Here is a 13,699-nt window from a genome sequence, read left to right on the forward strand (position 1 = left end):
GGCAATAAGTGGGAAATAGAATCTTAAAGGCTTGTCTGGAGGTTCTGTTTAGTTCAGGAGTGAAACCAACTGAATAATCATAAACGTTTCTGTCATCTGTAAGAGTCATCCTCTTGCATAGCTTCCAACGAAGGCCATGTGGGGTAGCAAGAAGTGATGTAACATCTATCTCTCTGGACAAGTAGATCAACAAAGCAATCCTGAATCACTGGGTTGACAGAAGTCATACCAGATCATCCTCCTACTTAATAACACGGGTTTTGATATACACAGTTATTTATAATTAATTGGAAGTTACCAGAATTGTGAACACTTTTCATTTGTTTCTGCTTGTTCTTGATGACTCCTTCCTCTCTTCAGAATACCAACTTCTCCTGGTTTGTATTCTAACAAATAAAAAGATGTTTTTCCTTCTTATTATCCCACATATTTTCTTCCTTTTTATTACATCTGTAACCAAATCTGCTTGGATCTCCATCACTCCCTGTAGGAAATGCTGCAATTGCATGGTCATGTAGTAGGACGATTTTCATAATCCTTATATGAAGCCTTTCTCTGATCTATACGGCAATAACCCAGACTCATCTGGACAAAAGGCCTAGGGAGTCAAGAATATTTTCATAAGAATGGTTGGATCTCTGAACCACGTAGTCTAGATTGAATAGAAAGAAAGTAATGATAGGTTGAAGTAGAGAGAAAGCAAATGGGACCAGTCTCTAAAGGGCCCTGTGAGGACAATGGGAAGGTTTAGAGTTGGAGTAACAGGACCAGGGGACAGGAAGGATAAGATGCGGGGGCGCAGAACCCCTACATTGCTCACCACCAAGCCACTAGTATTCACATTGTTTCTACAATTTCTATTAGGGTGTGGCCCCATATCCCATTCCAGAGATCATAGGGCAGAAAAAAAATTCATTGTAAGAGATCTGGAGGGGAAGCCGACTCCGATGGGTCCCAGGGCATGCTTGTCCTCCTCCATAGCTTTCCTCATGCTCTTCTTTGGCTATTCCCACACCGTGACCACCCCTACTTCCTGACAAAGTCACAAACCATCCAGCTGCTCCTCAAGGTACTCATTCAGAAAGGTTCTCTTGATGACTGTAGGCTCCACTGATGTTTTCCATTCCTGACCAGTGGTTTTAACAATGATTATATTTAATCTAGATCTCTGTATCTTACAGATTTTTAAATAGTTTCCTGTGTGCAAGTTTTTATATCTCCAGTGAAAGCATAAGTCCTTTAGAATCAGAAATTATACTTACCCTGCATCATTCATTATGTCATTATGTGCAGAGCAAGGGTGGGCATGGGATAGACCCTTCAGTAGACCCTTAAGAAATACTTGTTCAATCGAGTCAACACTAAAATAAATTTAAAAGGCTGCTATTGGGGGGTGCAGTAGTTTTTTTTTTTTTAACCAGGGAATTGTTGGTGGTCCTACAAACAAAAATTCTGCCACAACAATGATCTTAAGATGATATAATGAGATATGGGAATTATCATTGGAATTTTTAAATATTTGACCTTTCTTGAGTTGAGTATCCCTTTACCTGTCAGCTGATTTAAACCAGGATGTATTTATCATATGATGTAAGGGGATTTCTCTTAAGATAACTGCTGTGAAATGAATGAAACTGTTTAATAACACTAATTTTTGTAGGTATCTCTATGCCTTTTTTACCTAAGGAACCAACTACTTACAAATTGTATAGTTGTATTAATAGTTACTCTGCCTTTTTTCTCTTTAGAGGAATTTGCTTTCTTATATACAATTAACAAATAAAATTTCATTCTTCTTTTTAAATCTTTCTTTCTTTATCTTTCTTTTTTTTTTTTTTTTTTTTTTTTTTACGTAATTTCGCTCTTGTAGCCCAGGCTGGAGTGCAGTAGCATGATCTCACTGCAACTTCTGCCTCCTGGGTTCAAGCGATTCTCCTGCCTCAGCCTCCCAAGTAGCTGGGATTACAGGTGCCCGCCACCACTCCCAGCTAATTTTTTTTTTTTTTTTTGTATTTTTAGTAGAGACGGAGTTTCACCATGTTGGCCAGGCTGGTCTCGAACTCCTGACCTCAAGTGATCCACCTGCCTCGGCCTCCCAAAGTGCTGGGATTACAGGCATAGCCACTGCACCTGGCCTAAATCTTTCTTTAGAAGGGAAAAAATATGTAAAACAGTGACAAAATGTATAACCTTGTCAAACATATCTCATATCTCAAGTACATCCCTATGAATATTTATCCTTTTATACTATTTAGTAAGAAAACTGAAAAAAAGAATGCAGAAAATTCCCTGAGTAACCAGTGTTGAAGTTCATTATTTGCACTTCAAATCTAGATGGAAATAGATAGCTGACTTATGTTAATAAAAACTATCTACTAAATATAATGTGTCTTCAAAATATTTTTGAAAGCACAATTCTATTTCAGCACTTTTCTTTTATATATTTATGTATTTTTCTTAATAAAAGAGCAAACAAAAAAATACTATACCCAGGAGGAAAAAGCCAGCACTGAGTTATATTTTATGATCTGTTCTGTGCCCTGATATTTCTTTAAAAAAAAAAACACAATATATTTGTGTTGGACATATAGACTAGGATTTAACCATGGTGGTCATTTTTACCTGGAGATAACATTGCCAATGGAACAAACATCATTTCTAGAACTTGTAAAATGATTCCTTTTAAAGGAATAATTTCTAGGACTTGTAAAATGATTCCATTGTAACACCTACACAAAACACTATCTTGCACTCACATATATAAAAATGAAACAAATCAATCAAAATGAAAAACACAAGAACCCCTACACACAAACACACACATACACACACACACACACACACACACACACACACAGAGAGAGAGAGAGATGTAAGTAGCAATCTAAAAGTTTAGAGTTGTCAACATAAAACATATAAACTTACATGTTAAAATGTATCAACTAGTTCCCTCACTAATTAATAACATATTAATAATATATAATGAGTTACAAGTAAGTAATGTGCATGTAGCCTAAGAAGTCTCAGATAATTCCTAGTAATATTGTATATTTGGTATTTGTTTTGTTTCCATTTTTTTCTTATCCTCACTTAATAAAGGGAAAAAATATCTAAAGACGTGAAGAAAGAAAAATACCCAAATCTGGTTGATGCCTTAGGTGTCTTCTCTGTCAGAAAGTCAGGGTTGAAAACACAGAACAATTACTAACAAGGAAAGATCTGTCAGCTTTGAAAAATGCTGCTATGAGAGCATCATCTTCATAATTTGGTGAGAATGTGGGGCTCAATATAATTGATTGATTGACTAGTTTATAGGCATCTAGAGCTGAGTGAAATCTTACAGGACCAAGGTAGCACAGATCAATAATAGCTGAGTTTTGGGGATAAGAACAATTATCTCCTGACTGCTAGTATTGTGATTATTTAACCACAATATGCTTCATCTCTGTTGATTCATTTCACAGTTTGAATATAGGTCATGTATGTATCTATATATTCCTAAATACATCAAGGTATAAATAGTCTCTATAAATAAAATAAAGAAAAATGAACACAATACAGTTTTCAGAACAGATGCATAACACCAACTTTACAAGACATACTGTATTATATCACAATTTAAAACAGTCCAGAAGCATATCATCATTTAAAAAACTCAAATGCCATCAAATATTCTTAGACTGTTTTTTAGTTATACTTAAATAATAAATGTATATCATTAGATCATTTTGTAGTAACTTGCTGAGGGATTCTGCTATTCCACAGCATTTTCAGTCTCTGCCTTTCTCTTAGATCATTCCCCTTCCAAAATCATGAAACAATTCTTTCCTACCCAACGAAAATCTTTGCTTGACCTTGGACCCATCGAAATTTCCTCCCACCCTTCCTTCTTTCCTGTTTCCCTCCCCTCTCTCCCTCCCCCTTTCTTCCTTACTTTTCTTTCTTTCTTTTTTCTAGTCCTCGTAATCTGGTCTATGAGAGCAGACTTGTATCTTCACTCCTTTATTAAAAATACTTTGATTTCAATATCTGATATAAATGAAAAAACCCTTAAAACAAAATATATTGTATTCCTTTCTGTTCCTTCTGTTGCACTGAATACTGTAGGTCACTCATTTCTTAAAACTCTTTTTTTTTCTTTGATTCTTCTGAATGTGCACTAACTCTGTCTCATCTACTTTTCAGCTGAAAAGTCCTTCTTGCCTTAATGTTCTAGATCCTTCTTGCCTTAGTGTGTCTTTCACAAGGGCCTTTGGTCTAACGTTGACTCCCTCCCACAACTGTTTTCTATTCCCTGTTCTGAACAGATACACTCATTCCACAGTTTTGCCTTCTTTCCTGTCTCCTGCAATGACCAATATTAAATACATTATACTTTTTAAATTTTGTATTTTTATATCTTTGTGAGTTAGCAAAGTAGGCAGTCATAGGCAAATAGCTTGATGATAAGAGTATTTGTTGGTTTCTTTGTCGATTATCTAAATGTTGTTGCCTTCAAAGTCTGGACATGACCCCAAATAATGAAGGAAACAATACACATTCACAAATAACTATAATGCAAGGAGGAAACAGCTGACATAGCAGACACAGAGAGACAGAAAAGAAAGGTAGACTTTCATCAGATGCAGTGTTTACTGAACTCCAGGCATTTGTGCAACATACTTGTAGCTTGACCACATTTTCCTAGCAATGTGTACAAATGTAATAATATATGAAATATTTATTATATTCACATTCCTTTTCCAATATCCCTTCATTTTCTACAAACATCTTTCCAAGATAGATATTAGAGAGAAAGGAGAGTTTTGAACCTATTGAGGCTGAAGGACTAAAGGGACAGCTAGGTGAAGACAGCTGACAGGCATAGATATGCAGATTTGAGAGAGATGTAAATATAAATGACATTGAAGCTATGAGGCAGAAGGTTATTAGTCACTTTCAGGGGAGGGGTTTCAGTGAACTCTGGAGAACATCACCCAATAAGGTTGATGAGTGACTGATGAAAGAGAAGAGACAGCAACTACAGAAACTTAGTAAGTTTAGTAGTGAAATGAAACAGAAATGTAATAGTAATTCCAAGAGGTAGCTCTTGGTAATATTAGGACCAGGATCAGAAAATAAACATAATGCAGGCATGCCTTAGAGGTATTTGGGGTTGTGTTCTAAGCAACTGCAATAAAGACAACATCACAATAAAGCAAGTCACATGCATTTTTTGATTTCCCAGTGCATATAAAAGTTATGTATACACTATGCTAAATTCTATAAAGTGTGCAATAGCATTGTGTCTAAAAAAAATCCCAATGTATATACCTTAATTTTAAAATACTTTATTGCTAAAAAAAAAATGCCTACAATCATCTGAGCCTTCAGCAAGTCATAATCTTTTTGCTGGTGGAACGCCTTGCCCCCCTGTTAGTGGCTGCTGACTGATCAGGGTAGTGGTTGCTGAAAGTGGTTGGGCAATTTCTTACAATAAGATAATGAATTGCATTTGTCTTATTTTAAAGCAATGTAATTGCTGCATCAATTGACTCTTCCTTTCATGAAAGATTTCTCTGTAGCATGTGATGCTGTTGGTTAGCATTTTACTCACAGTAGAACTTTCAAAATTGGAGTAAATCCTACCGCTGCTTTATCAACTAAGTTTATGTAATACTCTAAAACCTTTGTTGTCATTTCAACAATATCACTGCATCTTTACCAGAAGTAAATTCCATTTTAACGAACTACTTTCATTATTCATCTATAGAAAGCAACTTCTCATCCATTCAATTTTCATCATGACATTGCAGCAATTCAGTCACATCTTCAGGCTCCACTTCTAATTCTAGTTATCTTGCTATTTCTACCGAATCTGCAGTTACTTCCTCCACTGAAGGCTTAAGCCCCTCAAGGTTATCCATGAAGACTGGAATCAATCTATTCCAAACTCCTATTAATACTGATATTTGATCTCCTCCTATGAATCGTGAATGTTCTTAATGGCATCTAGAGTGGTGAATTCTTTCCAGAAGGTTTTCAATTGACTTTGCCCAGATCATTAGAGGAATCACTATATATGGCAGCTATTGCCTTGTGAAAATATAGTTCTTAAATAATAAGACTTGGAAGTGGAAATTGTTCCTTGATCCTTTCAATTTGTAAAAAAAAAAAAAAAAAAAAAAAAAAAAAAAAAAAAAGCCACAGTATCTACGAAGCACAATAAAGTGAAGTGCAATAAGACAGGGTATGCCTGTATATTAGCAATACAAATGAAGGAATAACAGCTGTAATGAGTGGCTAAGTCAGCTTGAAAGAAAGGCATTCTGGAATCAGTTTTTCTCGTTACATGCCCCAGACGTCCTGCCTCATCATCAGTGGGATTACATGTTAAAATTGCAGGTCCAGCTCTCAAGCCCAAGCCTTCTGAATCTGAGTCTTGGGAGCTGGGACCCAGGAATCAGTATTTAATATATGCTTTAAGGTATTGTAGCTAGACAATCAAATTAGAGGTTCTACAATGAGAAAGTTTATACAACTAGCAAGAGATATTTATTTTGTTATTACTGTATATTATTTAAGCATACCTTATATATCTTAAATAGTGAATATCTTAAACTGAAAAAGAATTTGTTTTATCATACTACTTTCTAGAATTAACACATTATTCTGGTTATGTCGTTCATACAGGTCAAGGTTTCATTTCTCATTGCGATGTGGTTTTGTTTGCTTGCTATAGCATGGATAGTAAGCATCGAGTATACAGCTTTGCAATATTTACCCTCATCTCCTCACTTCTTGTCAAACAGTTGAAAATAGAATGACCTCAACTTAAATAAGCTGAAACACAATAATGAGCTAATATTTTTTAAGGCTTCTAAATTTCTAGGTTGAAACTAACTCTGTCCTGGAGTTTAAACCCATGTCATTTACCCTAATTTTTCTTTGTTTTTCAAATGTCTGGGAGAAAGGCCTCAATTTTTTGTAATTACAGAGACAGCTCTAACTTTGCCAGATAAAATTATTAATAATAAAAGGAGATTTACATGAAGAGTTTTGTTAAGTGGAAACTTAGTTAAATACATCTCTTCAAAGAAAAGTATGGTGAAGCCTCTAGTGACACTATACCAATTCAAATTTTGTACTTTGTAAAGCTAACACATTCTTGAAATATGAAAAATAAAGCAAGCTCCTAAACAGTTCACTACAAAGCATCTAGTTGATTGTGACAAGAGGATATTGAGCAAAGGATTTATGCTAATTGACCTACATTCCAATTTATGACCAACTCCATTCTAAATAAAATGAACAGTACTTTACAATAGCCTTAGAAACTTCAGATTCAAGGGAATATAAGAAAGATTAGCTGATTTTATTTGAAACTATTTTGAGTAGAGCTTATCCCAGTATTCTACCAACACATTTCCACCCAGGCATGAATTTCCACACTCAAAAGTTTTGCTGTGAAATTTTAGTGTGACTATTTAGATTTCTTCATGTTTCTAATTAAAAATTTAGTCTTTAATCATATGTTTTTCTCAGGACTTGTGCTGAGTTTTCATTTGTAAACCCAATGTGAAGCACACTTAACAAGACAGCTCTTTGAGGAATTAGATCAATTAGTCGGCTACCCTCAATTTCTCCTTTCCTTGTATGAGCAGGCTGCTCCTCACATCAAGGAAAAGTGACGTCCTGGGATTTCTGATGCTAGATCATAAGAATCTTTGCAGCTTCTGCTTGGGTTTTTTGGAACATTCATTCTTGGGATGCTGCCTCTTGAAACCTAGCCATCATTTTGCGGAAAACCCAAGCCATTTCAGGACAGCCCAAGATAAACTCGTAGTCAACAGCTGGCATCAACTGTCAGCTATATATGTGAGCTCTCTTGGATGACCAGTCCAATCCTGTCTTCAGATGGCTGAATCCCCTGCTGTCATCAGGCTTCCAAGGCAGGAAACTTCAAATGAGGATTGCTCAGCAGACAGTCAGCCTTCAGAGCCGTGAATGAAAATAATAAATTGTTGTTTTAATCCACTAGTTTGGGAGATCATTTTATGCAGCAATAAATGCTTAGAACATGAGTTTTATCTTCTTGCACTGAGGTTGGGACTCTTATCAGACTTTGTGATTTTCTAAGGAAAATAACACACTAGAAGCCAAATGATCAAAAGTATTATCCAGTACTCTGGCATCATAAAAGTGTTCTTGATTTGCTTAATGGAAATAGCTTAATCTTATCTTCTTTACATGGTTCTTTTCCTCTAATGGTTACTGGATCAAGAGCTGAGCTACATAAATTTATAGAACCTTGCCCAATCTTCTCATTAAACAAATGAGGAAACAGGATCCCAGAGACTTATAGGACCCATTCAAAGACATAAGGGATTATCACCTGCTTCTCCTATTTCAAATCTTGGCTCTTGTACCTTGTTCGTAACTGTCTCAAGGGTGTCACAGTTTTCCTGAAAAAAAAAAGTTATGAGCTCAAGACAATACTGAGCGTCATTATTCTTTGTCTAAATTTGCAAACAAATTTACAGATACTTAACCAACTCCATTGTTACTCAAATTGAGTAAGAGCAAAATATTTCCATTGGATATTTTTCTCTTGTCAAAATGTGTATACTCTTTAATGCAGAATGTTTAAGTTGTCACATTTCACTGTTCTTATGTTGGGGCATTTAGTACATATCACGTAGTTGGCGTCCTTCAATCAAATAGGATTTATCCTTTCCCTCCCTGTCCTTCAGCCGGTACTCCTTATACTCACACTTTCAAATACATAATTCAGTTCATGGGTTTTCCTCTCACTAAAGGTTGGTAACCCTTTCATCTTTGTTTTCCTTTTTGTTCCTGTGTTCTGATTAAATTCTCATTATGTGTTCCTAACATACTAAATATTTGTGTTTAGATGTCTTGCTATTACCTTTTTTTTTTCTTTTTGTTTGAGGCTGAGTCTCTCTCTATTGCCCAGGCTGGAGTGTAGTGGCACGATCTCAGCTCACTGCAACCTCTGTCTCATGGGTTCAGGCGATTCTCGTGCTTCAGCTTCCCGAGTAGCTGGGATTACAGGCGTGTGCCACCACACCCAACTAATGTTTGTAATTTTAGTAGAGACGGTCTCACTATGTTGCTCAGGTTGGTCTCAAACACCTAGCTTCAACTGATCCACTCAGCTCGTCCTGCATCCCAAAATGCTGAGATTACAGGCGTGAGCCACTGCACCCGGCCTTGCTATCACTTCTTAATAACATTTCAAATATGAAATTAATTTCTTGTCCAAAACATGCAGAAAGTAAACCATTTGGTTTATCCTTTAAATATTCTATCAAGGAACCCACTATTTCCCCAGTCTTCAAGATTTCAAATTTCTAGACAAAATCTTCTATTCATTCTCTTATTGCTCCATTTCCTAATTTTATAGATTTTTCACTTGACCTGTCTCTCATCCATCTTTTGCTCTCTGGTTCTACTGGCTTAGACATATATCATAGTCTATTATTATCATATACATCATATAATATTATTCCCAAACTGGTTTAGACATATGTCATATTACCCCAGGATTACTGTGACAACTGGATCTGTCTTCTCCAACTAATTCTGTTTTAAACAACATTTTCACTAATCTCATTATGTCTTCCCTGCTAAAAAACCTTCCATGACACTCTACTTCCTATCATGTAAATTCTAAATTCCTCTCATTGCTTTTAAAGGGTCTCCAAAATCAAATCCCATCCTTTCAATCCAGCTCCATGTCTTACTGGTCCCCAAACACAACTCCATACTGCCATGAGAAGGAGCTCCTTATTCTACCTAGAACCACTTCCCTTCCAAATGTTTCACATTCCTCCAAGACAGGTTCAGTACAACTCCCATTAAACTTTTCATAATATCTGTCAGACTAAATCATATTCAGCATCATTTTTTAAACAAAACAGTAATCAATGGTCTCATAGTGATATACATGTGGTCAAGTAGAACAGTAAGTGTTGTGTCCAGGAGAAAATTTTAAAAATATTCCTGATCTATCCTTCCAATGGGGCCTGAAATTCCACAATTAGAGATTTGCAGGTTAAAGTTCAACTTGAAGTTAAAATGTAAATACTCTTAGCAATGTGTTAGCCCTGCAGTTTTTTTAGTATCAACTATTTTGTTGCATCCTTTCTGCAGAGTAAAATTTTGGAGTGGAGGGAAAACCATGCTGCATACCTAGAGAAGCCGAGGGCATCAATGAGGAAATCAAACAATAAAAGGAAGAGATGCCAAAATTGCAATTTGCCTACTTTGCAAATAACTTTTTTTTTTACAATCAGCCTTGTGCATTATGGATATGAAGGACTATAAATTATTCAGAATATTTGATTAACCAATTACTCTCTCTTCCACAGTGCTAGAGTTCAGATTTCTTCTTCTAAGACAAATGAGAATTGATTGCTACATTCATCCCCATAACACTATCTTCCTTTCTTTAAGTGATACATTTCGGTTTTCACGATACCAGGAAAAAAACAAAAACAAAACAAAACAAAAAAACTGGATTCCATTTGTTGGTGCAATCCAGTATTCTCCTACGCTGTTTTTCCCTCTTATCCGAGCCATTTGGACTCTAATGCTAAACTCCCTACTATCCTTACTGCCACTAAATAGAAGAGGCTCTAAGTAGTGAAGTTTTATTTTTCATAAGTAAATTAAAAGAAAGAAGAGAGATATGGCCTTAAGTGGCCAAATGTTTTCTATTTCCCCTATGCACTTCCTCCCTGCTTTCCCTCCATTTGCCCCTCGCTGCTTATTGGCTCTTTCTACTCTCTGGACTGCATACTTGAATCTCTGTCCTGAGTTCTGGCTTCATGCTGTCACTCTCCCTTGCTACAGCCCTGCTCTTTTCTCTATTTCCCTCACCTCTGGCTTCCTCACTTGCTTCTTCTACTTGCACCTAAAGAGAGTTCAGGAATATTTTTAATCTCTTCTACTAGGCCTCTGACTACGTAAGTTTTTGGTGACCTCAGTTACAACAGGAAAAATGTAATCCACTTCTGGCAGTAGAAGGAACAGACAAAGTTTAGGTATCTGTCAGATTACAGGCAGGAAAGAGAACTTCTCAGAGTTAGAGACCAAACTTTGGATCCTGACAACTCAGTTGTTAACTCCACACCATCCCCCACAACAAAACCTTCCTATAATTAGGGATGATTGATAATTATCCATGGCCACTGAAGCAAAATCCAGGACAAATTGTTTTCACCATAGTATGGAAATGGAAATTTAAAAAATTAACTTTGAGATTATGAATACCTTACCTTTAACAGCCAGTCCTCTCGAGCTTGAGGTTGCAAGGGTAAATTATGTAATTCTTTCTAGACATTTTATTATGTTGGATCCAAATGGCATCTTAATGCTTTTAATAGAGCTAATGAATAGATTACATCAAGTCAATTATTTTGACTTTCCATTTATGACAGCTTTTCTCCTGTGTGAGCATATAAACAAGAGTTTATAGGCTCAAGTGGTCAAGTAGAACAGTAAGTGTTGTGTTTAGGAGAAAAATTAAAAATATTCCGGACCTGTCTTTCCAATGGAACACAACACTTAACAACCAAATAAAAAAAAGAGACCGAAATACTCTCTACCACACTTGGGAAATGTTTTATCTTTCTTTTTTAACCTGAAAATACTCCTTCCTTTTCAGAAAACATTTAAAGACAGTCCTCCTTAAGACCATTTCCAGCACTGTTTATACAAAGGCCCTAAAAATGGGTCCTTCTAAGACACTTCCAGGGGTCAAGCAAGAAGAGACTATGAATGTCTTGATCACAGCTAACATTCATAGGCAAAAATGTCCTCAGCTTTCTCTTTTTTCTTTTCTTCCAAGTTGGCTACTGTCTATAAACTCCAGTCATTAGTAGTCAAAGCATCCCCAACCCTTGAGCCTGTGAGAATACAGGAATTTCAACCCGAGCACGTCAGTCCCCAAGGCCTCCTTTACTCTTGAAGAAATCCCTCACAACAAAGGACAAGGGAGAAGCAAGGGGGAGGGGCGCCCAGTGGACTTGGGCTGGAAGAAGTGAGCGGGCTGAGGTTGGAAGAGTAACTCGGGCTGCGGGCTGAACGCAGTCGGCAACCGCGGAAGAGCAGCATCTCCTCTGCGCCTATGGATACGCCAGTCCAGGAATGGCGAGTGCTTTCTCCTCCTCAGCTTCTCCCTCGCTCTTCGAGGTGACTCGCGGGACCCTGCGTCCTAGTGCTGGGTTTGAATCAGCTATTTCACACCCAGTTCTTCCTCCCCTCCGCCACACACAGTCACATTCCTGGAGCTATTCCAAGCTGCCTCCGCTAAGCACCAAATAAGCAGACCCTGCCTGGAAACTTGAGCGAAGCTGAACTGCGCCGAACTCCACCATCCAGTGACCCGAGCCAGTGTGTGGACGCCCTTTTAACCGCGCTGTTTACCCAGGTCGAGTTTAGGAAGAATCAGCCTTCAGCCTCAACCTCAAACCTTTTGTGCAAATGGGCACTTCGTTTGGAAAGGGACTAGAAATTGTCCCCAGTCTGGCCCTGCCCCAGCACCTTCCTCTGCTCAAACCTGTACAAAGTGGAAGTTTTAGGAAGTTTCCATTTCTCGTGCCCCGTTTCAACTTGCTCCCCAAAGAGAACATGAAAACGTGGGAACTCGGGAGGACAGAGATCTCCCTGTAATCCGCTCGCTATTCGGATCCTGGGTCTCTTAGTCTTTATTTCCCAAATACCGCACCAAGCACGGTAGACCGGACCCCCAGGCTTGGGTCCTGGGGCCGGCGCAGAGGATCAGCGCCCAGACGCAGCCCCCCACCCTCCCGACCCACTATAAACAGTAGGGCACCCTCCCTCGCCGCCAGGTGCCACCCCATTGCCATCGCCTCGCTCCCAGAAAAAAAGTCCAGAGACAAGAGGGCGGGGGGCGGGGGACGCCGCGCGCGGGGGAAAACAGAGCTGGGAAGGACGCAGTCTGAGGCCGAGGAACATTCATTTTCTTTCTATAATGCCCATTCCCGAGGCCGAGCCTTTCGGCGAGGTGTCCGCGCCCGCCCGCGCACTCACCCATGGCCCGAGGTCCTGCTTCTCTGCAGTCCCCAGAGGAGAGCGAGTGACCAGGCGCTGCGCAGGGCCAAGTTCTCCAAACCGCGCTGGGGCTCCTGGCGCCCTGGCAAGTGACAGCCTCCCCCTCCCAGCGGAGACAACTCGCAGGGCGCCTGGCGACTCTGCGGGCTCACAGACCCCTCCCTCTTTCCACCTGCCTCCTCTGCTAGAAGCCAATTTTCCTCCCCTTCACTGTAGATCTCCTCCCCAGAGGCCCCCACCCCGCCCCCTTTCACTTTCATTGGAGACACGTGCAAAGTCTCTCTCCTAAATACATTGAATGCACCTTGCAGACACACACGTTGTCTCAGCAGCCCACAACCAACTCGGTAGCCAAGATAATGATCTCTAAGTGGAGTCTGGAAATAGATTATTCCAAAAGACAGGTTTCATATGATAATTTTATGTTGCCTTGTCTTCTGTGTACCACTTTGTTTCTTAATGATAACAACATTAATAAAGACAAGAGGAAGAGAAAATTCTCCCTTTAATTTATCCTTTGTCATCTCCTCTTTCTTCTACATAAAATATGTTTCTTTAATTGGACAAGGTTATAAAGTCCTAAAAACCATACACATAAACACACACACACACCCCCGAC

At 38.5% G+C, this 13,699-nt stretch overlaps 1 protein-coding gene across 1 annotated transcript in view; it reads right to left on the reverse strand.

Annotated features, from left to right (window-relative positions):
- The window catches only part of GPM6A (glycoprotein M6A), a 383,459-nt gene extending 370,112 nt beyond the window's left edge, over nucleotides 1-13,347 (reverse strand). The window contains exon 1 of the mRNA XM_055276464.2: nucleotides 13,060-13,347. Within this exon, the coding sequence (XP_055132439.1) occupies nucleotides 13,060-13,063 (4 nt within the window). The 5' untranslated portion in view covers nucleotides 13,064-13,347. The remainder of the gene's footprint in view (nucleotides 1-13,059) is intronic.
- Between the last annotated feature and the right edge of the window lie 352 nt (nucleotides 13,348-13,699).

Source organism: Symphalangus syndactylus, chromosome 4, assembly GCF_028878055.3.
Source record: "Symphalangus syndactylus isolate Jambi chromosome 4, NHGRI_mSymSyn1-v2.1_pri, whole genome shotgun sequence".
In the NCBI taxonomy this organism is placed as follows: Eukaryota; Metazoa; Chordata; class Mammalia; order Primates; family Hylobatidae; genus Symphalangus; species Symphalangus syndactylus.